Here is a 22,603-nt window from a genome sequence, read left to right as displayed (position 1 = left end):
GCTGACAGGAATCTTACCTTGGAAGTCAGTGGTTGGGTCCCAGTGGGTTTTGCTCCTCATGTCAGAAATCCTTGTTATACTGCTAAGAACTGTGATCATTCCACTACCAGCAGTGGTCAGGGCCTTCCTATGAATAGTAATTGTTTTCTTTGAGTCAAGCTAGAGAAGATGTACCACAGTTCTGCATGCATACAAGCAGTATCTTTAAAGCAGTTAAACAACAAACACTTCTGTTGGAAGTTTATTAGAAAGAAAACATTGTTTAGTACAACATTGTGCCAGATATTTTACCTAATAAACCAAGGAGACTCTTAGCCTGCCGAACAGAAGCAGCTCTAAATGCTCCAATGAAGGCAGCATCTTTTTAGTAGAAAACCTGTAAGAACTGTTTCAGTTTGTCTGTCTACTGCCTGGAACTAATCCTCCATTGATGAAATCGGTGGGGAATCTCACGTTCCTTCAATGCTCCTGATAACTAGGCAACAGGAGCAGATTGATTGAGTGGACTGCTGAGTGGCTGAAAGGAAAAAAGAGATTAGCAGACATTAGTTTAATAATCAAAATGGAACACACTCTTTGTTTTATGGAATATATTCTTCAGTGTGAGAATCAGAGAGAGGCTTCCACCTAATTAAATTGCAGTTTTCAAGACTTTTTTTTAAAGGGAACAGTGTTCCCTGACAATAATTGATGGCACTGTGTACCCTCAAAAGCTGATATTCTGACTAGTAATTTCATTTTAGCAAACTAAATGCTTCTTTAAGTAACTACAGAACATAGAAAAGTTGTGGGATTGTTTGGGGTTTTCTTTAGATAGCAGATCCTGGTACTCCAGTTGATAAAGGCAGCTTTGAGTCTCTGCAGCATCGTCAGTGAAATCTTAAACAAATTTATATTAGTCTCAAGAAAACAGTTTTAGCAGAAGCAAAATTTTAGAACAAGAAAGTTGGCATAGGAAAATGCTTTCTCAGTTCAATGAACTGAAAGTAGATCTTGACAAAATCATCTCAGTGGCAGAAAAGGACTTTGCAGAGTATTGTGTAAAGACAACCTGCACATGACTGGAGCTAGTTGTTACACAGGAATTGAGTGATGATGAATAAACAGTTCTGCCAACTCCATAAACAAAAAAATATATTTCTTATTAAGTTTATATATTACCTATCTTTCTAACATATCACTAGCAGAGAACAAAATTTTTACACCCAAAAAATTTGTACCATTCTCTGATACATGTCCTTTAGAAAAAAAAATCACATATAAAAGGCCCAATAATAAATCTTTTCATTTAGGGAGAGTGGGAGGATTGACATATGTACATTGTGAGTACTTAAGGTTGTTCTACATGTGGCTGCTCTTTTCAGCTACATTAAGTCCTTGGCAGATATTTAGACTTTAACTTTCTTTTTTCTACCAATTGAAGAGCTGTTGACAAACTTAGAAAACAATTCCTTCCATATAAAAAAAAAATTATAAAAGCATGCAATATTTTGGTCACATTACATTGTTATACATCTCCAAGCACTGCAAGAGGGACTGGGAGGGTATCTGAGCTGTGTCATGTCATTAATCAGGGATGCCCTTCTTGTATGTCCTTCATGTACACGGGAATTTATTGAATGGCACAGATTTTTCTGTGTGTTTGAGTTTGAGATAGCTAAGGCTAGACAGGAATTTCTCTACAAATGCTCTTTCCCATTGTTTATCTTTTCTTACCTTAGTGCAAAATGTGAGAGTGTGGTGACTAGATTTTAATTTTCTTTATTAGCACCTACACAGACTAGAGGAGAAAAGTTGTTGACATTACAGAAGAATGCACGGCAGCCAGTTGGAAATAATGAGAAAAGTGGGAGTGAAGCAGACCGGGTGTGAGTTGTAGGTAGGAGTAATCAAAATGGGATGAGGAGATAGTCTTTGTGTTAGTATGCAAATTCTGAAAGAGTCTGCTTTTTATATATATGCAGATATTCAGATCTGCAGTGTGCTGTGTTCATTCTGTAATGCAAGATCTGAGCCTTATTTTCTTTCATCAGAAAATCTAGTAAAAGAGATTAAGGCTGACTTTTATAGTCCTATAAACACCATAATGGAGGAACTTTGTAAAATAAAAATTTTCATTTTCCAGTCCAAGAAATTATGGAAACTTATCTGTCCAGTGTGTTTGGTTGTTAAAATAAGTCCCAGAGAAACTCAGCATTGGGCTGAGGATAAGTGAAAGGATCAAAGGTGAAATGCAATATGCACTAGACTAACTAAATGTGTCTTGTCCATTCTACAAGTAGGAATTCTGTAACTACAGAAGCAGGAGGTTACTTTCATGACCCATTAGCCTTTAAAAGTATGAGATATGATATTAGATGGTGTACATTCCAATCTAATGTGTAGGAATCTATCAAATGGCTGTAATTAATTGTATTTATGGGAATTTATTTAGTAAATCAAATTTCAAATCCCTATACTAATATTCCATAGAAATAATTTTTTTAAAAAGTGACTGAGTCAATGAAATTTAAATAGAAGTACTTCAGCATTTTTCAAGGATGCTATGTTAGGAAATGGTGATTGATGGTTCTCACTTAGCTAAATATAAGTGCCACCAACTGAAATATTCTGTCTGGCACTAGGCAGGAATATGGATTAGCTCTGAAAATAATGGAAATAATTGAAGTGTATAATGGCCTCAGTATTTCCTTTTCACCTGAATACCCCTAGACCAGAAAACAAGTTAACCAAAGTCTGATCACACCAAGTTAGTTTGGAAAAAAATTAATTTTGTTTTAAAATTACTTCTTTTAAAAGCTCCCTAGCTACATGAAGATTAATTAGGCTTCTATAGCTTTGTCATCTGATAAAACTTGCACAAATCTTTTCCATTATACCATTAAGTTCTTTACCCTTCTAAATGTTTTTGCTGTTTATTTAAAGCTGTTGCTATGTTATAGTCTTCTGATTTCCAAAGGATTATTGGAATAAATGAAGTGCTTTGAAGGTGAATGCATAATTGAGCTACTGAGAAGTTACATTCATATGCAACATAAAACTAGACAACCTAATTGATAAAGTTGCTTTAATTGTTATAAGTCAGCAAAAGGAAGTTGTAAGAACTGTAAGATAAGGTAAATTTCTGGTGTGGCAAGAAACCCTAAAGACCTGTGGGCACAGATGATAAAATGAAAAGCTGAGCAAAACACCATTGATCATCAACAAGAAAATGAGACATGCCTTAGCAGCTTATGTGAATTTCATTTACTGCTAACATCTGATAATTGGTGGTCAAGAACCAGGAGAATAACAGTACAGTTTAATATACACTTGCATCTCCTGGTGAGCAAAGTTTTCTTTCAGGTTGATTCCCTGACTTCCATTTCTGTGTGTTAAATATGTCATATTCAGGTGTATTTAGTTTTTTGTCCCAGCTTGCCTTTGCTACTCATTTTTTTAATTCAAGGTTAAATCTAAAGTTTTTCTGTGTGGATATTGTTTGAAATAAGATCTGACTAGGAAATACCTATGGTGAATCAATGCCAAAATGAATCAGATAAAAATGTGGTCTGGCAACCAGACACACAAAAGTAACCATTATTTTATATTGTTGTGACTCTCACATCATCACAGAAAAGCAATTCAGTCACTGACAAAGGAGGAGCAGTCAACACAAAGTACTCTGATCTTGTCCATCTTGTACGAAATTAGTCATTGGGAAAGCACGTTGTCTTTGAAAATAGTTCAGTTCCTACCTCAGTACTTTAAAACTTTTTTAAGTTTGCTATAAAATATAAACAGAGCATCCTGGACATTTAAAGACCCCTGTTGACTTACAGGCATAAAAATGGCAATGGCAGAACACTGACCCATATTTTTCATGCACTCATCATGCTTCCTAGTTACTTTAGAGATATTCTTGCTCATGTTGTATAGTATTAAAATCATAGTGTCATTATATATTAGGTAGGATAGTAATAAGCCTAATGGAATGATTTCCTTTAATTACTAGTTTCATTTCCATGCCTTAGTGATCTGAACGTCCAGAATCCCAGTGCTGCTGATGTGCAATGTTTTTTTATCTGGTCATTTCCTCGAGCTGCCCACCCACACTTTCCATTATTAACCCTGATGTATGGCTTTGCAAATATTAAGGGACCAGAGGAAGGCCACTGGGTGGTGAGAACTGAATCTGGTAGTACTGTGCTTATCCCTATACTGTGATGCCATGTGTGAGAGCAGAAGGCTGGCTGGAACTCTTAGATGTTCATTCACTTCACATGTCCTAGTGTGGTGGTGTACTCCATTTTTACAGGGCTGTACTGAATATAACAATCTGGGTATTAGCTGGACTCAGGCAAAAATCCTCATTTATTCTTTTATTCAATTATTAATTTAAGATTTTAATGTAGGAGTAATTTAAATACCTGTTTCTGTTGTTTCAATAGTCTTAAAATTTGTTCAGTTTGCAATATAATGCTGTTATTCCACATCCCAGACCTAGTCTCTGAAAGCAGAATGTCATTGTTTTCTGCCTCATGAGTCCTTATAAAAATAGAGGTGCAGCAGGCCAAATTCTCTCAGTTGGCACCAAGGTAAGTCCCCGAGTTCCAATTCTGCCCTGTCTTAGTGCTTTGTTTTTGCTGGAAGCTGCATATTTGTTACAGGAGTAGAAATACAATTCTGGTCAGTCTGTCATCTCCACAGGGCAAGCCCAGTGTTTGAAGTTTTTAAATTATAAGATGCAGGCTTGAAAAAAAATTGTATTGAGAAGACATCCTGCTATAATTCACAGCACAGAACTGTGATTAAAGCTCAGTAGGAAGCCTGGCATCTAAAGATCCCCTGCTGTCGCATTTGCCCGTGCAAACCAAATTGTTGGTCAGATTGAGCACAAGTGATATGCTGGACTTACTAATAAGGCAATTAGTAAACAAAAGGGCAATAGGACAACACATAGGAGTAAAGTGACTGAGATTTATCAGCTCAGTGTTCTACCTCAGGTCACAAAAACAGTGTGGTTGTATTAGCATGATGCCTCATTAGACTGGCTGGGAAGCAGAGTTCTCCTTAGGCTAATCTGATACTTTGTTATAACTTGTTCTAATGTTCCTGATAGCTTATTCAGAAGCACTGCACCATTTGTTTAGTAGTAGGACTCATGCTGTAGCAAATACAGAATTGTGCAAAATCACCAATTTAATTCAGAATTTTGCATGCTTATGCATTGATTTATTTGCAACTTTTCAATAAAATTTGTATTCCTGGATGTTAATTGTAAAGTTTTGTTATTTTATCTTTTTTTTAGATATTGGAGTAGATTATAATGTCAGCCAAACCAGTTCAGTTCACCTGAATTCTGGGTCTGTGTGGCATTTGCAATAATTTTCTACTGTACCTTTCCATCTCTTTTTCATTTCCAGTGTCCCAGCAATGAAAAGCCACATAAAATTTAAATTAGTACCTCTATCACTGAGAGGGAAGGGCATTACTTAGCTTGACTCAAATATGATGGTATGGCACAGTAGTAATATATTCATGTTTTACAGACTTTTGCCTTCTGCCTCCTGGTTGCAGGTACTGTACTCATAATGATGAGTTGAAAAGGATTTTTAATGTATGTTTATTAGATAATAAAAAAATCTGATTTCTAAAGATGAGCTGTCTGCTCTTTGTCTTGCCACCATGCTGGATTAGGCATTGAGGAAGTTCAGCAGAAACACATAAGTTAGCCGAACTTTTTTCTTTTTTTAATTACCCTACTGTGTTAAAATATATGCTATTTTTTAGGGTGAATGTAGTCAGAAATTACTCACATTTTGAAAAACAACAAAGTTTCATTTGCTACTTTACCATAACTGATTGAAACATTACTCTGTTGCTCACAAGCCCTGACTGGCATGAATGAGAACTTCTGGAAATTATTACCTTGTAACTCAGCAGATGGCCTTCATTAATGGCAATTATATGAATTTACCAAGCTGCCCAGGCATTGTCTGAGAGAATGCATTATTTAGTCTCTGTGCAATTACTAAGTTCCTACCACTTTCATGACTTCACTGCAGGAGATTTAAAACAGCTGCTGTTGTCACCTGGTTTTTTAGCTGCCTAGAGCTAAATACTTAGATTTCTCACATAGAGTACTCTAGAATTTGGGGCCAGACTGTATCATGGTTCTTTAACGGATGCCTTCTCCTACTGGTTTTGATTAAAGATCATTTTTTAGAGTTGGCTGGTGGCTGTATATCTAATTATACTTACGTTCTGCTTGTGTAACTGTGCCTTTTACAAGATAAATAAATACTGTAGTGCTTCAAGAGTCCTACAAACTCACATGTCTTGTACAGTTTATCTGGGTGGCTGTATCATATTTACCAAAACTGAGTGGTGCTCAGGGGATCTTCTCATTTTGGCACACAGCTGCAGCTGCGTGTGCTATGGAAGGTAACTCCAGTGGAACATGTGTGGTGTATCTCAGCATCTATTTTGTTTGCTCACATTATCATTTTAGTTTATTGTTGCAGTATCCTATTTGATTGCATAAAACTCTTCAGAATAAACAGAATAGCCTCCGTTGCAGTTCATCTCAAGCCTGCTTCTTCCTCTTGAGAGGAATCAGCAGCGAGGTTAACTACCAAGTAATATTAATAAGTGAAAGATTGTTGGAAGCCACTGCACCATTTTTTTGCCTTGGTGGAGCCTCAGGGTCCCTCTGCTGCCACTTAACTGATGCCACTGATAAGACTCTTGAGAAATGCTGCTCAATCTCCATTTTTTTAAGAAAAGAAATTGTAAAACTCTTTTAAAACTCTACTTTTATGTATATTTTTGTTGTCCTTTAAAACAAGAAGCATCAATAGTTTCCTTCCTTCCCCCTGCCTTCTCAGCTTGATAGGAACATTTGAGATGAGCCTGCATGATGATGTCATGTTTCATCCAGGTGCTCATTTTGGCAAGGTTTTGACAAATCTGTTAAAGTTTGGAATATAGCTGTTGCATATGTCAGCCTCAACAGCATATACAGATTTACTGATGAAGTCAAGAGTATTAGTGTTTATTAATGCATGGTGTATTTTTGAACTCAAAAGTAACTGGCAGTGAGGTCTAAGAGAGTGGTAAATTGTAGACTGTGAGTTCCAAGTGGTTTTACGGGAATTAACTAATCACACATGTTTGTATTTCTTTTTATGCCAGTATATTGCAGTAGAAACAGCAGAAGAGACTTTTAGGACTGTATTTTGCTAAGGTTTACTGATTGCAAAGGATACAGATTCTGCAACACCTGTAACACTATTTTAAAGATGCCAGATCGTAGTTCCCATTGACTTAGAGCAGAATACAGAACAGTGTGCAAGAGATAGGAAATAAACTAAATGATCCAATTATATTTTTCTTGTTCCTCATATAAGTAGTTTTTACTTGCAAATAAAAGTCTATTTTCCTTATTCCTAAAAGGGTATTAAGCAACTTCCTACTGACTTCAGAGTGTCAGCAATGACTCCCAACAGAATTGACATTGGAGGGAAGAGGGGCACACAGAGGTCTTGTGTATCCTAACAGTAACACCAGGCATGTTTCAATTCACTCACCCAATATGTGCAGAGGATGTGACAGCGTGCGTTTTCGGGTACATCTGCTACATACTTCTGCTCACACATAAGGGAGGAAAGAGATTCTGGCCCCAGCCTGTAACCCCTGTTGGGTTGTTTCTTGGACAGACACAGCATCATATGGCAAGAGCTCAGGGACCAAAACTTGGGTCAGCTTTCTGACACCACCACAGATACTGTCAGAGCAGAGTGCACACCACCATTTTCCACACAAAAAAAAAAAAAAAGAAAAAATTCCACTTTAACTTGAGCTCATTAAGTATTACTCATTAAGTATTTCTCCCTAAATTAAAATATTATACCTTTGCAGCGATTATCTTTAATTTATTTTTAACAATGTCTCAGGCCCATACTGGTTTTTTCCTACTGCCTAAGGACAGCTTAATAATGCATCAGTATTCAGATCAGTTTTTTCACTTTGGTGAACTGACCTAGTTTCTTCCATAACTCCCATCCCCTAAAGAAGGAAACATTTATATAAAATATCCTCAATGAAAATGCTGAAGCAAACATTCATAATATTTCTTACACATGGTCTGAAATTAAAACTGTCTCATTTCCTCAAGTTGTTAAACAAGGCTGAATTTCATTTACATTTTTGTGCTTTTTAATGGTTAACATCCCTATGGCATCATGTGGCAACATCCATGCTATGTTATGTCATGGAAAGGGATTGCTGCAATGATTGTGAAAATGATGCAAAGTTTGGTTTTGAAAATAGACACCAGTGGTTTTTCCAATGCAAACATGTAACTGCTCAAAGGCTAATGAGAGCTTATCATGTAAAAATATTCAGAATGCCAGCAACCTTGAATGACCACATTCTGTCTGATATAAATAGCTCATTAATACAGACTAGTTGTCACAAAGCAGCTTTTTCAAATTCAGTTGTCGAAATTCAGTAGCTGCAAGCAACAACTTACATAATACAGACATGTTGGTGTTTCCAGTAAGAACAATAATCTATCACGTGCCTTCCTCTCAAAGGAACTTTTCAGCCATTTCAGCCTCTCTGTACTCACAGGTACCTATTGACTTGTCCTGTTGACATTGATGAAAGAACTTTCATCAGCTTGCACTTAGGGGCAGACTGAATATACACGGAGTTTGAGTGTAACATTGCCTAATTCTGCTTCTGCTGGGATTAGTTAAACACCTATCATAGTCTTGTAAGAAAATGGGCTTTTGTGATTCATTTTCTCAAACAATCTTGTTTAAGAAAAAACTAAGTTTATTGTAGACTTGAAGTTGTGGGGTGTATATATCGCATCCATGCCATTCCCCCACAGCCAGTGCTTTTGTGGGGGTCTGTCCCTCACAAGCACTGCTATTTATACAGTTACCAAATTATTTTTAGTCATTCAGAATAGTCTCTTCCCCAATTTTTAAATTAACTACCAAAGGTAAAAGTAGCTATTAACACCATGTTAATATTTTTTGAGTCAACTAGATTGATAGCAGAGAAAATCAGCCTGCTTCCAACTACTGAATGGAACTACTGTCTTCTAGACTATGGTATATGACAGTGTTTAGTACAGTATCTCAGCAAGGGGCTATAGCTCTGTATATATATAGTTCTGGAGAAAACATGCTCTTAAAGATGTAAATGGGCTTTCCCAAGCATGCTTTTATCACATGAGATGATTTTTTAAGAAGCAGAACACAGGTGCAAAACCAGAAATTCTATCAGATATTCAAGAGATACAAAACTTAACACACTGTCACTAGATATTTTCCACTTTCATTGAGCTACCACAGATTTATGGCTGAATGGCTCCACTGCTTTGGTTTTGAGTTTGAGTAAGATTTCAGATGTAAAAAGTCATTGCAAAAGAGGAATTATGAAAGAGGAGATGTGGCTGGGTCAGCTGCATACCCTCTTGCTGCTAATATACACACTTTCAGTTGCTTTCGACGTTTTCTTTTTTTTTGATGTCATCATCTGTTTAGTTGTCATCTTAGATGGATAATTAGATTTGTTTGTGAGTAATTTTGTAGAAAGGCAAATACTGTTTGAAATTTCAGAAAACCTACGAAAAGGGGCAGAGATTTTGAAAACTCTTGAGTTCCAAAAAGTCTGTAGTTCAAGCAAAAATGGTGATTGGTGTAAAATATTACCAGGTAAGAGTCCATGGTTTGTGTTGTACAAGAGGTCACCAGAGTCTCTTCTAACCTTTGTAGCATTTAAGCCTTGCTCACTGGTGTAGTCAAGCTTGATCTGAATTGGGTGCTGAAGCGCAGCTCTGGGGGAGTCTGTCCAGGCATACAAACCAATGCATTCCTTTCCACAGACATAAATGTGTTGGATTAAGAATGGAAAATATAAGCAAGAGTTTATGGGGAAGGAAAAAAGCCAAACAGAATGTGAGTCAAAAATTATGAAAACAAAGTAGAGTGGGAGAGGCACAACCAATTTGTGCTGCAGGTGGCCTTTGCTCTCAGAAACAAGGGATTCACAGGCACCACCATGAAGAGGTCTGCAGCTCTCCAGTGCACCTTTGCTCTGTAACTTCCCCCAGTCACAAGATTAGGCAGTCTCCTGGCCTGCCCTAAGGACTGGCTGATGCATCAAGTGAAATGAAATGTGGGTCTCAGAGTGGAATGAGACTGAAGTTCTGGGAGTGAGCTCCAAATTTGGAGAGGAGGGGAGAGGCCAGCACCTATGCTGAATAAAGCATCTTCTACCCTTCTCACTGTGGTAAACAGCTGACTAAGATGCTTCTTTTTGCTTGATATCTTAGAAGGGAAAAATATTTATCATCCACTCCAACATAAGAAGGCAATTAGGAAGACAGGGATTCAGCTGGTTGACGGCAGATACATAGTACTGAGGTGTAAGTAAATAACAATCTCTCTTTTATAGCTTAGCATCAGTTCTGCAAGGATGCACATATGTACACTGTTCCACTGACATGACTACAGAAGCACAGTGAAACCAATTATGTCCTTCTTGCTGTGGTTATTCTCATGTTAACGCTCCCCTCTGTACTGTCTGTCAGGCTCTTGTCTTCCCTTCCATGAAGGTCTTCTTCCAAAAATAGAGATACAATTCTTTTCTACACTTGAAGCCACAAAAAATACGGCAAAGGATCTAAACCCAGATGATGCCAATATATATTTTAAACATCATTTATCAGTCTTTTTGCAGGTTTTTTCTTCATTTCACTCCTTTACCTGCTTACCTGTGATTTACCTAAGTCACTTATTTAGGTTGTGACTTTTTGAAGGAAGCATTTTATGTCTTTTTATTATTATCATACTGCAGGCACTGTGGAAACAGCTGGTTATTACTACTTACATGTATGATCTCATGCTAAGAAACCCCCAACATTTTCAAAAAAGGTTACTTCCCGACTTAGAAATTTCAGAAAACTGTATCTGGGCTTGCTACATCACAGGTCTGAATTGCAATGTACTCTGTGTTTATAGGGGGTTTCTGAGCACCTGTTCATTGCTGTAAAATGACTTCTTCCTCATACCTCTGCCCTTCCGGTGTTCAGATCAGCTTGTCCTAAAGTTGAGCATCATTATTGTAGGTACAGTTGTACTTAGAATTACATATTTCATCAGAGGATGAATCACTAAGTACCTCTTATGGAAGTTAATGGAATAAAATTGTTTAATTAAATTCTGTCTTAGAGAAGTCATCAGAAAAGATGCTGCATCATTCGGGTTGTAAACAGAAATACTACTTGTAGACACCTTTACAAAACAGGCTGCTAAGTGCACTGTGTTTCCTGGACCTTCTATGGCTTTGCATTGACTTAAATAGCCAAGCCCTAACTAACCTGCTGCTTTGTTATGAGTCTATATGGAGTCATTTTTGGTAAGAAGCTAGCTCCTGAAGTACCTGTAAGGCTGTTCCCCTTCCTGCACTCCAGTAACTCCAGTAATCTTAAACTAGCTGCTTTGCCTCCCAGCTGAATGCGTGGGGGTGAGGCCCATCATCATAACAATAATACCTGCTGCATCTGACTCACTACAGCTCCTGCTGGGAGAGGTAATAAAATGTGCATTTCTCTGTGCCTGCAAGAGCTGACACAGTACAAGGAGGATTCACTTCCAAGTTCAAATTTTCCAGCTGTAATTTACCTCCTGCACTCTTTTTGTAATCTTTGAGTAGTGTGGGAGAATAACTTCAGGTTATGTCTGAGGAGACTACCTGCAGAAGCTGAAAAAAGTCTGAGGTCTGTATTCGTGCTTTCAGGAGTATTGCTTGGTAGGAGTGTTGTATTCTGTGCTCCACAGGAAAGAGAAAACAAAGCCGAGTACGTCTTGCTCCACAGCACAAATGAGATCTGTGCGAACAAACCCCTGCCTGCAGCACGCCTTTACCCAATGAACATTCAGCACACACTCTCACAGTTCTGGTAGAAATCACTGGGGGGAGAAATTATCTGAAACATTACCATTTACCTTCCAGCTGCAGGTTTGTGTCCTGAATCATTGACATTTCGTCTGTAATTTAATTTCTATTATTAATTAATTGTGGAAGCTCTTTTCCCTAGGCACTAGACCATCAGGCTTTTATGGAGTCTGTCAGTAAATAATGTTACTAAACACCCATGTAGTCTTACAGATACTCAAAAAATATATAGCTGTACATACAAAAAATGCTCTTTTTCAAGTTAGTAACATATAGCAATCATCTAGTTACTGTACTGGGCAACTGGCTCTAGGTGACCCTGCTTGAGCAAGGCAGTTAAATGAGATAGCCTCTAGAGTCACTTCCATTCTCAACCAGTCTGTGATTCTGTGAATGTTAATTTTTAATGTTAATTTTCTTTCTGCAGCTCAATCATACTATCCAATGATGTCTTTCAAAATGATTAATCTATCAGAGTTGACATAGGTCACGGTTTTAAAATACTTCTTTAGTAAATATCGTACAGGGGAGATTTACAAATTATTTAAATTAAAATCTGTGCCTTGGTGTTTTTCTATACTGACTGATATTTTCTTTAAGTAAAGAAAGCTGCAGTAGATCTTATACAAGCATCTTAAGGATGACATCGTTGGATTCAGGAGAATTGTTATATGTTAAAAATATATCAGATGTGCAGATGATAGTAGGAATTGAAAGAAAATATATTTTTAAATCCATTTCAGTTACTTGTCATGTACAATGGATTCAACAAGAAGCTATATTTCATACCAGGAGGATTTAAATAGGATCTTACTCAGTCTGAGAACAAAGAGATTTTCAGTTTATGTGTTCTGTGTACATAGAAGAGGGAGCAGAATGGATTTGTTGTGCTAAAATCATGGCTAAGGTGGTGCTGAGAACAGCATAGATAAAGGGCTTAGTGTGGCTACAGGAAAACAAGCAACGTTTGTTTATGGACTTTAGTGCACTGCAAAAATGAGCCCTTCTTAAATCTGAACCCTACAAAGAGTTTAAGGGGCTTGGTGGAACAGGTACGATTAATCTGTGTTTGGTTGTCAAACTGACTCAGTAATAAGAAAGTTATGTGGGTGTATATGTTTTATCATTCTTAAACTCAAATTACATTCAGGATTATTTAACAGTCAAATAGGATAATTAGATTTACAAATGCCTCAAGCAAATACTCAAGACTGGTTGCATCTGTTGCTTATAGACAGTGAGATCTGACATGCCGGACTCTTTTTCTGTAAGAACTGTGGTATGGATACCATGATCACTCTTTGCAGAACAACATTTTAAATCTCTTCACATTGAGAATTTACAGATTACCCAATGATTATATGACAATATTGATCATATTTTTTCAGAAGTTTTTGAGATGCTGGATTATTTTTTATCTTACTGATTTAATCACACACTCGTGAGTCTTTTCTTTCACCAGTATATAAATGAGTTACCAGAATACTGGATTTCAAAAATCTACCAGCTAGATACTGGTATGATGCAGTCAACAGGAAGTTATATGACTTCAAATCTAACAAACAATGAAATGAATGTTATGATTATCAGCTCACCTTTGTGATTATTGAGCTTTGTCATGAATATTTTAAAGAAATTTTTAGTAATTGTTCCTTTATATTAAATACTGTGACCTGGTTTTGAAGCAATTTAATGTTGTAATAGTTCAATATTCAAATATATGTCTTTAGACATTTTAGCAAGCCATAGCATTTAAAGCTGTGCAAACAAGAACAATATGTAGAATCTGCTGTCATGTTCTAAGATGAAGTGGAACCTGAAGAAAATACAGCATTATTAGTTCTTCAGTACACTATGGGTTTTGAAGAAAAAAGTATGTAATGACTCATTACTGCAATTACACACAATTATTCTTCTTATATAATGTAGTAATTCTTGTTATGTAATAATAAGTCCTACAGCATAACACAATAAACACTGAACTGATCTGTGCAGTATAATGCTGAATATGTAGGCTCAACCCATTTTTATGATGGTATCATCCAGTACTAAAACATAAGAAACCAGAAATCCTTTAGAGACTATAAAAGAGCTTTCTTTTCCCAAATGTTTACAAATAAGGGCAAAATCCTGGCTTCTGCTCTGGTCAGTGTCCATGTTCTCAGTGGAAGCAAGATTTCATTTCAAATGGAGAAAGCAGGAATATTTTCAGCATGATCCCCTTGTCTCAGTTTTCTTCATTGGCCCAGCCTTTTTTGAATTCAGTTCTAGAATGATATATGTGATGACAGTAGTCAAGACAAAGAATCTTTTGCTGTACTGTGGAAGTGTTTGTCATATTTTAGATCTCTGAAATGTATTGCATTTAATTAGCTCCTTTCCTTTCTCACCTTTTCCTTATGTATGATACCCCAAGAAAAAAGGTTTGGGGATAAGTCATCCCCAAAGATTTTGCTACTTAAAAATGCTTGATTAACAGTATGTCTGTCCACTGAAATCAGAAATGAGACACAAATCTTAATTCTGTTCAATGTTTGCAACATATGCTTGTCAGTGTGTTAAGTTTCATATTAACAGACTCAGTGAAGAGAGGTGCATCGTTATGGTACTGCATAACAAGTCATCAGGACAGGGGAATGGGGAACTTCTGTCTATCCATGGGAAAAGTTTGTAGGTCGGTTAAGTATTTCTCCGCCAAAGTAATATTTACATTACCAAAGAGGAAAGTTTTGGCACTTCTGCTAAAGCATCAGCAAATGAGTGAAAGATAAATTTATTTTTGAAAGTACATTTGAATCTGCACTCCTCAAGGAACCTAAGGAGTTTGCTGTAAAAACTTAACATACTTTACCAGAAAAGTAATGAGACGTGCAGCCTGAAACATAGACCATATGATACAACAAAATTTCTGATGAATTAGGTCAAGAAAATGCCCACAGTAAATCAGTAGCATAAAACTTTTTTATAAAAGTTTGTTGGTTTTATAAGAGAGTTAAAGAAAAGGTTTGGTTTGTTTGCATTCACCTTTGTCATCCAAAAAACTTTCTGTATGTTATATATAAATATTTTTATTTTTTAAGTTTGCTTTCAAAATAACTGGCTAGTGTCAAGTCTTTGGCTGTTAGTTTTACTCTGACAGTGTGACAAATCTAGACAACAAAGGCAATGTAAGACAAAGCCTTTTCCTTTGTCTTTACTGGAGATGTTTAAAATGGAGAGTTAAGGACCAGGGAAAGTGAGCCAAAAGCGTATACCAGGAAAAAAATAACAGAAAGTTACATATATTGGCAGTGTTGATTTTATGTAATTTAAGTGTATGTTAAATTTCTTTTAAAAGGATAATCTTACTCATTGACCATGTCTGACCTGACCTACCAGACCCTTTTCACATTCCAAGTTATGGTTGTCACCTTTCTCCAGAGTTATTTTTACTACCCTTCTTCAGCTGAGCAGCATTTTTCTTCTTCTGTATGCTGAGCAGCTTACATATTTTTTAAACATCAGTTTCCTAAGTCTTTTACTTCATAAGAAAGTTCAGAGACCAAAGAAGTCATTGTTGGAGGCTGAGACACCACTCAGGTCACTTCAGATCATTTGCATTCAAGTCAGTTGCCTGGAAACACAAATTTTTGAAAACATAGAACTTAGCTAGTTTTAGGAAACTACTTGCTAGAGAAGGGAGTTGCGTTGGAAGATGTAAAGTTTGGAAATTATCGTGAGAAGCACAGATTGATGTTCTCTGTTAACCTAAGCCTGCTCAAGCTTTAGCAGACACTTCACTATGTGATTGTGTGAATACAGCATTAATGAAAGTTAGTTCTTTGAGGGAAAGGGACTTTCCTGTCTGGGTTAATATAAAGTCCTTGTTTTGCTCCTATGATTAATTCCATTTTGTTTTCATGAACATTTTAGGTGTATCAATACATGCATGAAACCATAACTGTTAATGGCTGCCCCGAATTCCGAGCCAGGGCCACTGCAAAGGTAGGATACGTGCAGCTGTTGAAATATGTGTTACCAAAGTGATCTAGTAATTGACTGTGCGCGTGTGTGTTTCAGGTATTCGTGTGTACACTGTAAGAAAAATTAGACATCAGTGGCAGCCCAGAGTCTAGAACCAGTGCTACTTCCCAGGTAACAATCATAATGGAAAATTTCAACCTTTATGCTGCTTCTGTAGCTTAAGAAAAGAGAATGATTTTATGGAATATGATGCTTTTTGAAAAGTTGCTTTGCAAAAGCAAATCTACTGGTTCTTCTGTAGCAGTCTGCCTGCAACAACCAATGTTTTAATGGACTGTTTTCCCATACATCTCATCCAGAGAGGACACAGTTATTTGGGAGGTAGAAAGTAAACAATCAAAATCCCCTTTTAACTAATGGGAACTGTAGGTACTGAGCAAATGGTAGGGATGAACAGTGACAGAAATGGCCTGACTCAACATTTTATTGACTCCACAGCTAAATGTAAGCCTGGGGTTTTTTTTTCTGATACATTGCCTGTTTTAATAAAACACAATCTCTTGTCCATGTGGACCTGCCTGTCTTACATCCTAAGACAATGACAGCTATGTTACTGCTGCTGCTGAAATGATAAGGGAGTTCACACAACCATGAAAGAACCCATTCTCTGTGCCAGTATGAAATATGCTCTGTATTTTCATAATATGCACAAAAAATAGATGCTTCCAAACAAGGGGGTCCACCATGGCTTTCTTTTTCCCATTTTCATTTTGCACAAAACACTGTCTTTTATGTGGTATAGCAGATTCTATGCACAATATATTGCAAAACCCATAAATCTTTTTTAGAGATAGTTCTTTATGGTCCCATTCCTATGAAGATAAACTCCCTGAAGTCCTAGTGGAACTAAGATCTCTTTCCATTAAGTATTTATGTTCGGAGATTTTAATTTAAAGTTGTATCAGAAGAGGATGGTTGGGAGTGTGTTACAAAATTATTTAAGAGTAATTAGGAAAGTAAGCTCTATAATAGCAGCAAATAACCTAATATATTCTAAATTGCAGCGTATTTTCCATATTAAATAGGACTTTCTTTTCTGTAGGCCATTTTTCTTATTTTAACCTTCTAATTGAAAGTTAATGGTCAATGTAAATTTGTAAGATATTTCGTTCTATATGGAGAAATGTGTATATGAAATCCTAATTTGTTTACACTGCAGATAAACACCGAAATTGTTGCTACACTATTTAGTAAATGGGGAGAAGTCCAATTAGTGTTTCCCATTCTCATTTCTTACTCATATAGAACAGCAGGTTACAGAGCAATGTTTCAATATCGCAATATTTCCTGGTTATTTCTGGGCTGTCTGCATTTCATTCTCCTAGTGCATTCATGTCTAACATAATATGTATGCATGATGACAAGTTCTGCATGTGCAAAAACATGTAATTGGGAACGATCCATTATGTCACATCATCCACTAGCTTCGATTAAGCATAAGCATTATAGGATGCTCAAAAATATTAGTGTGATGCAACATTGTTCAAGTGGTTTAAACTACAAACACATTTTAAAAACTGTAAAATGTTTTCTTAATGTTTATGTAATGCTTTATTAAGACAAATAAGTAAGAAAATGCTTGTAGTGAGAAATCAAGTATAAATGTAATATTTTCTAGGGTGCAAGCTTTACAGTATGTTACTTCTTTTTTTTTCCCCCCTGGAATAAGTTAAACAGTTTCGATTTTTCTGTTTGATTTATGTATCTGTTTTTGTCTAAAGATTTAATTTTTCCATAAAAGTTTTGATGGAATTATATAATAAAACCTCCTATTCCTGTTTTGGAAGTTACTTAGTTTGTAAGACTTCACAAAGATTATAAATTAAACTTTTAATTTAAGAATATAATTTGAGGATTTAAAATAAATAATTCCATAACTCTGAAAGCAAAGCAGAGTCAAAAATTCACTTCATGCACTTAATTTCAACTAAGAACACATTAGAGATCCCATTATCTTATCCCACAGGAATAAATTTTCTCCCTGTGAAAAGGCAAAGAAGAAATGCACTAATGATCATAAGGCTGCACCACCGCAGAGTAAGGCTTCCTGGTGCCTGCTTCTGGCTCTGCTGATAACTTTCTGTATTATCTTTGACAAGTCACCTAACTCTTTGTTCCTCTGTTTATTCCTTTATTTCAAAAACATTGGCATAGAACTTAGTTTTTAAAATATTTTAATCAGAAAATGTCAGATTAATATACTGAAATGTTTTTACAGGAAGGAATTCTTCCTGCAAATGAACAACAAAGTGTGTATCACTGTTACCCTTAAATAGCCAAATCAATCATTTTTTTCTTCCAGGCAACAGTTGCTGCGTTTGCTGCAAGTGAAGGCCATTCACACCCACGAGTGGTGGAGCTGCCAAAGACTGAGGAAGGCCTGGGCTTTAATGTCATGGGAGGAAAGGAACAAAATTCACCTATTTATATTTCTCGTATCATTCCTGGAGGAGTGGCAGAAAGGCATGGTGGGCTGAAACGTGGGGACCAGCTGCTTTCAGTTAATGGAGTGGTATGTAGAAATTTTATAGAGCTTTTGTATTCATCTGGATTTTCATTTTTCACAGCTGTTCTAGCATCATGATTTAAAATGCAGCCACATGAAACAAAAATAATTAGTTCTGTGAGAGACCTTCAGTGTGCGTTTGTGGTGCAGTGAGGCAGAGCTCCACCAACAATTTTGTGCCATTATAATTTCTGTTATAATGGAGAGTGCTTTAAGAGCTTCATTTCAAATCCACACCACCTGCCTAATTTACAAGAAACCTATGTCCTTAATGATAATTGATAATTCTGTAAATTCCTCTTGCAGTAAAAGCTTAATAAGAGAGTGTTGTTCTTTCATTTTGTAGCCCTCAAGGCACACAGACCTTTCCAAGCACAGTGATGACACAGTGGCACTTCTGTAGTCTTGTGACTTTCAAAGACAAAATTTCTTGTGACTTTGAGCAGATAAAATTGAATGAAATTTGGTAAGCACATTTGGTGCTGATTTGCAGTGGAGGGTACATTCTTGATTTCTTTTAGTGATATTCATCCAGCTGTGATATCATTGTCAGAGAAATCAGCAGTACAAATGCTCCCATACAGGGAGCATGTATGCTTGGTAAAAAGGCACATTTTTTTCATGGTCATTTTTCATGTAAATCAATGTGGAGTATTTTGTAGTAATTGCACTGGGAATGTCCATATGTAGGTAAAAGAAAAAGAAAGGGCTGTTGGATTAGAGGACACATAAGACTCTGACTCCATGATACAGGTTAAATTCTGCCTTTGCATTCCTTTGTAAAAGAGCACACAAAACAAGATGAAAGTATTGTAAATATTAGGATACTCATTTTCATAGCCTTTGTGAACATGTAGTCTGTTTCTATGCAAACCTCCATCTGACCTTGTATTTAAATGCATCAGAGGCACAGAGTAGCAGTTTCTGAGTCCAGTCAGAAATCAAAGACTTTAAAACTTAAATTACTTCTTTGTTGCAAGGCGAAAAACAATAAAAATGTTTCTATGTTTTCATCTATTTCTCTCAACACTAGCTATTCCCTTTCTCTTGTAACAAAGTATTAGGGTAATACTTCAGACAGACTTTTTACCACTTTTTCTATCAATTATCATGGTCTCAAAAGAGAAATACTAGTTCTGAAAACTTGTTTGTACCAAATAGCAATAAGAAAGGTAAGAAAAACCCAGTGAAAAGATTATTTACTCTCCAAGAAAAAGAGCTACATGGAATACTTAAGGAAGTTGGTTGCCTGAACTTTACACTGATTTAAACTTAATCAGAGAATTTTGTGGTTGTTTCTTTCAACAAGTGATTAAAAAGGTGAAAATAGTTTCAATTTACTAATTGATGGATGATTCTTGAAAAATCCTTTTCCTCTCAACAGTGTCTAGACAAAGACAAGAGAGGAAAGTGGTGAACATTCAGATGTCAAGATATATTGAATTTGACCCTCTTGTCACCTTTATTTTATGATTCTCCAGTCAAAAAATTGATGCGTGTGCTATAGAATATCTATTTAGGTAATGCAGCAAAAAACACAGTACAAAATTCCCAATTGCATGTAGACACATGGGAAAGTTGATTTAGAGATGCAAGAGAAATATTTTTGTATTCAGAGTGTAAACATCAGAATTCAAATTTTGAATTCAAGTTGCATACTTGAAGTAGTCACAGAATCATAGCACGGTTTGGGTTGAAAGGGACCTTAAAAATTATCTCGTTCCAAGCTCCCTACCAGGGGTAGGAGCACCTTGCACTAGAGCAGTTTGCTCAGAACCCTGGCCCACCTGACTTTGAACTTCCAGGGACCAGCCATCTGCAAGTTCTTGGGCAGCCTGTTCCTCACCACCTTCACAGTAGTGAGCAACTGTTTATAAACCAGTCTGGGGCTAAATAATCCCACACAATATAATTTGTAAAAAGGCAAAAATTATAGAAGTGATTATTTGTTGCAAACAAGCTTGAGACAGGACAAAAAAAATTTTAATTTAGCATTGTTCACTGGGACTAATTCATTCTGTGGTTCTCGTAATTTCGCTGGAGAAAAGTAAATAATGTACAGTATGCACAATAGAACAGACAGTTCAGTGGTGGGACGTGAAATGAAATATCTGTAACTTGTTTGTGCTCAATCACTGATGGTTATCCAACTTCATAATTAGCAATATAAAATTAGAGCTGTGTGTTCAGAATCCAGATTTGTTTTCCCAGCATGACTGGGAAGAGTGTTCCTTGAGCTGTTTTGCTGCATGTGAAAAAACAGTGTTTTCTCATTATGCTGGGGATTTTGTTACATACTTTTGTCCCACACCCCCTAAAAATAAAGGAAATTGAAAGCAGCAAGCCCTACAGATGGCTCGACAAAAACACTTGCTGGTGCCTGTTGATATCTGGCAAAGATTCTGCATTTGTCAGATACCTTGTGTGAGTCAGACACAGAAAGAATGCAAAATAGATTTATAATGACTAATTTGTCAACCAAGTATTTGTGTAGGGATACCTAATAGAAATACTCTTCTCAGTCTCCCAACTTGTGGGCTAACAGATTTTCTTTATTGTCTTTAGGAAAGTGAATTTTTTTCTTCTAGATTTATGGCAAGTCTTTGAACCAGGATAGAGAAATGCTTGGTATTTGCCCACACAATATTCTTTCAGCTGTTTTTGTCTCCATAGTGTTTTTCATCCTTCGCTTAGATGCAATTTGCCGATGCAATAATGGAAAAAAAGAAAAGTGTATAAAAGTATATGTAATAAAAAATTATATGTTAAGTAAATATATACTTTTAAAGACAATTTTACCCATTAGGTGGGCAGTTCTAAAGTAACATGAGTGTGTCAGATCCTTGCAATGTCCCCACCAGCATAATGCAGTCAGCAAAGTACCTTGTATAGGAATGACCGATACCAGCAGGAGTTTTTTGCCAGCACAGCCTTAGAGGTTTGCAGAGGCAGAATTATTCCAACAGCAAAACAACTCCCTTGGCCCTTTCCTTTTCCCTGCTCCAAGGGCCTCTGCTATTTCATTTCTGCAGCTGTTGTTAAGAGGGTAGAGTTTTTGTAATTCCTTGAAAACTGGAGTGCAAGCAACAATAAAGATATTAAGAGCAAGTTTAACCATCATATTAATAAGAGCTGAAAACGATGGTTATTAACATCTGGGTGAGGTGTGTTCAGAGAGCAGGATTTGTATTTAGCAGCGCTATGTTTGCCAGTTTTTTTTTCCCTCTTTGCTTATAGCTCAGAGCATTAGGCTTAATTCTGCATCGATACTATTCAGATCAGTGGGAGTTTTCCATTGACCTGGATAGCAACAAAGTCAAACCCTTCATTGCTAATTAGAAAATACTATCTAAACTGCAAGAACAAGGCTGGGGACAACCAGGAGAGGAAAACAAACAATCATGAATTAAATGCAGTATGCTAGGTTGTTGAATGAAGTATTAAAACACATTATCTTATTATTCCCCTACAAAACAATCACAATTTCTTATTGGTGTCAATAAGAACCATCCAGCATTTTGAAAGCAAACAAATGTTTCTACTGCATGTAGCTTGGGAGGTTACAGTGTTTATTCGCAGATTGTTCTAAGTTCATGCTGTTCCACAGCAAAAAATGACAACACTGAATATCCTCTCATTTCCTCTGAATGTCCATGCCATGCCATTCTGACCATGATTTACAAGCAAAAAAGGAAATATAAAACAATACCAAATTCTGTACACTTTCTATAAAGACTTATATTTCCAAAAGCATGGTATGCATAAGAGTTTTAAAACACAGCAGGTAGTAAAGCTTTGATTTATTTTAAATGGGAAGAAAAAGACTTATTTTTAGATTATCTAAAACCCATGCAAAGGTCACAGATGTTCAGGTTGTTGAGTTTTTTACATTTGTTTTTTGGAATATGTGCTACAACATGAGGGCAATCACGCACCGTTAGAAAAATTTTCCTTTTTTCTTAAGGTGTGTAACAATGCGCATGCCTAAAAGGCTTATGACTCCAGTCAGTCCACTTAATGGTAGAAATTGAATACTGTGTTTAACAGCTGAGTCACCTCCCTGTTTTGGAAATTTACTGTTCCAAGCACCATTAGTATAGAAATCAGGACTTGAAA

General features: G+C 36.4%; 1 protein-coding gene across 2 annotated transcripts in view; it reads left to right on the top strand.

Annotated features, from left to right (window-relative positions):
* LIN7A (lin-7 homolog A, crumbs cell polarity complex component) overlaps nt 1-22,603 on the top strand; it is a 46,821-nt gene that overhangs the window by 20,201 nt on the left and 4,017 nt on the right. For both annotated transcript variants that reach the window (XM_064419613.1, XM_064419612.1), the window contains exons 3-4: nt 15,871-15,942; nt 18,284-18,493. In XM_064419613.1, coding sequence (XP_064275683.1) covers nt 15,871-15,942; nt 18,284-18,493 — 282 coding nt within the window. The remainder of the gene's footprint in view (nt 1-15,870; nt 15,943-18,283; nt 18,494-22,603) is intronic.

This window comes from Passer domesticus, chromosome 5, assembly GCF_036417665.1.
Source record: "Passer domesticus isolate bPasDom1 chromosome 5, bPasDom1.hap1, whole genome shotgun sequence".
In the NCBI taxonomy this organism is placed as follows: Eukaryota; Metazoa; Chordata; class Aves; order Passeriformes; family Passeridae; genus Passer; species Passer domesticus.
The sequence above is the reverse complement of the archived record's forward strand: the minus strand, read 5'-3'. Positions and strand labels throughout refer to the sequence as shown.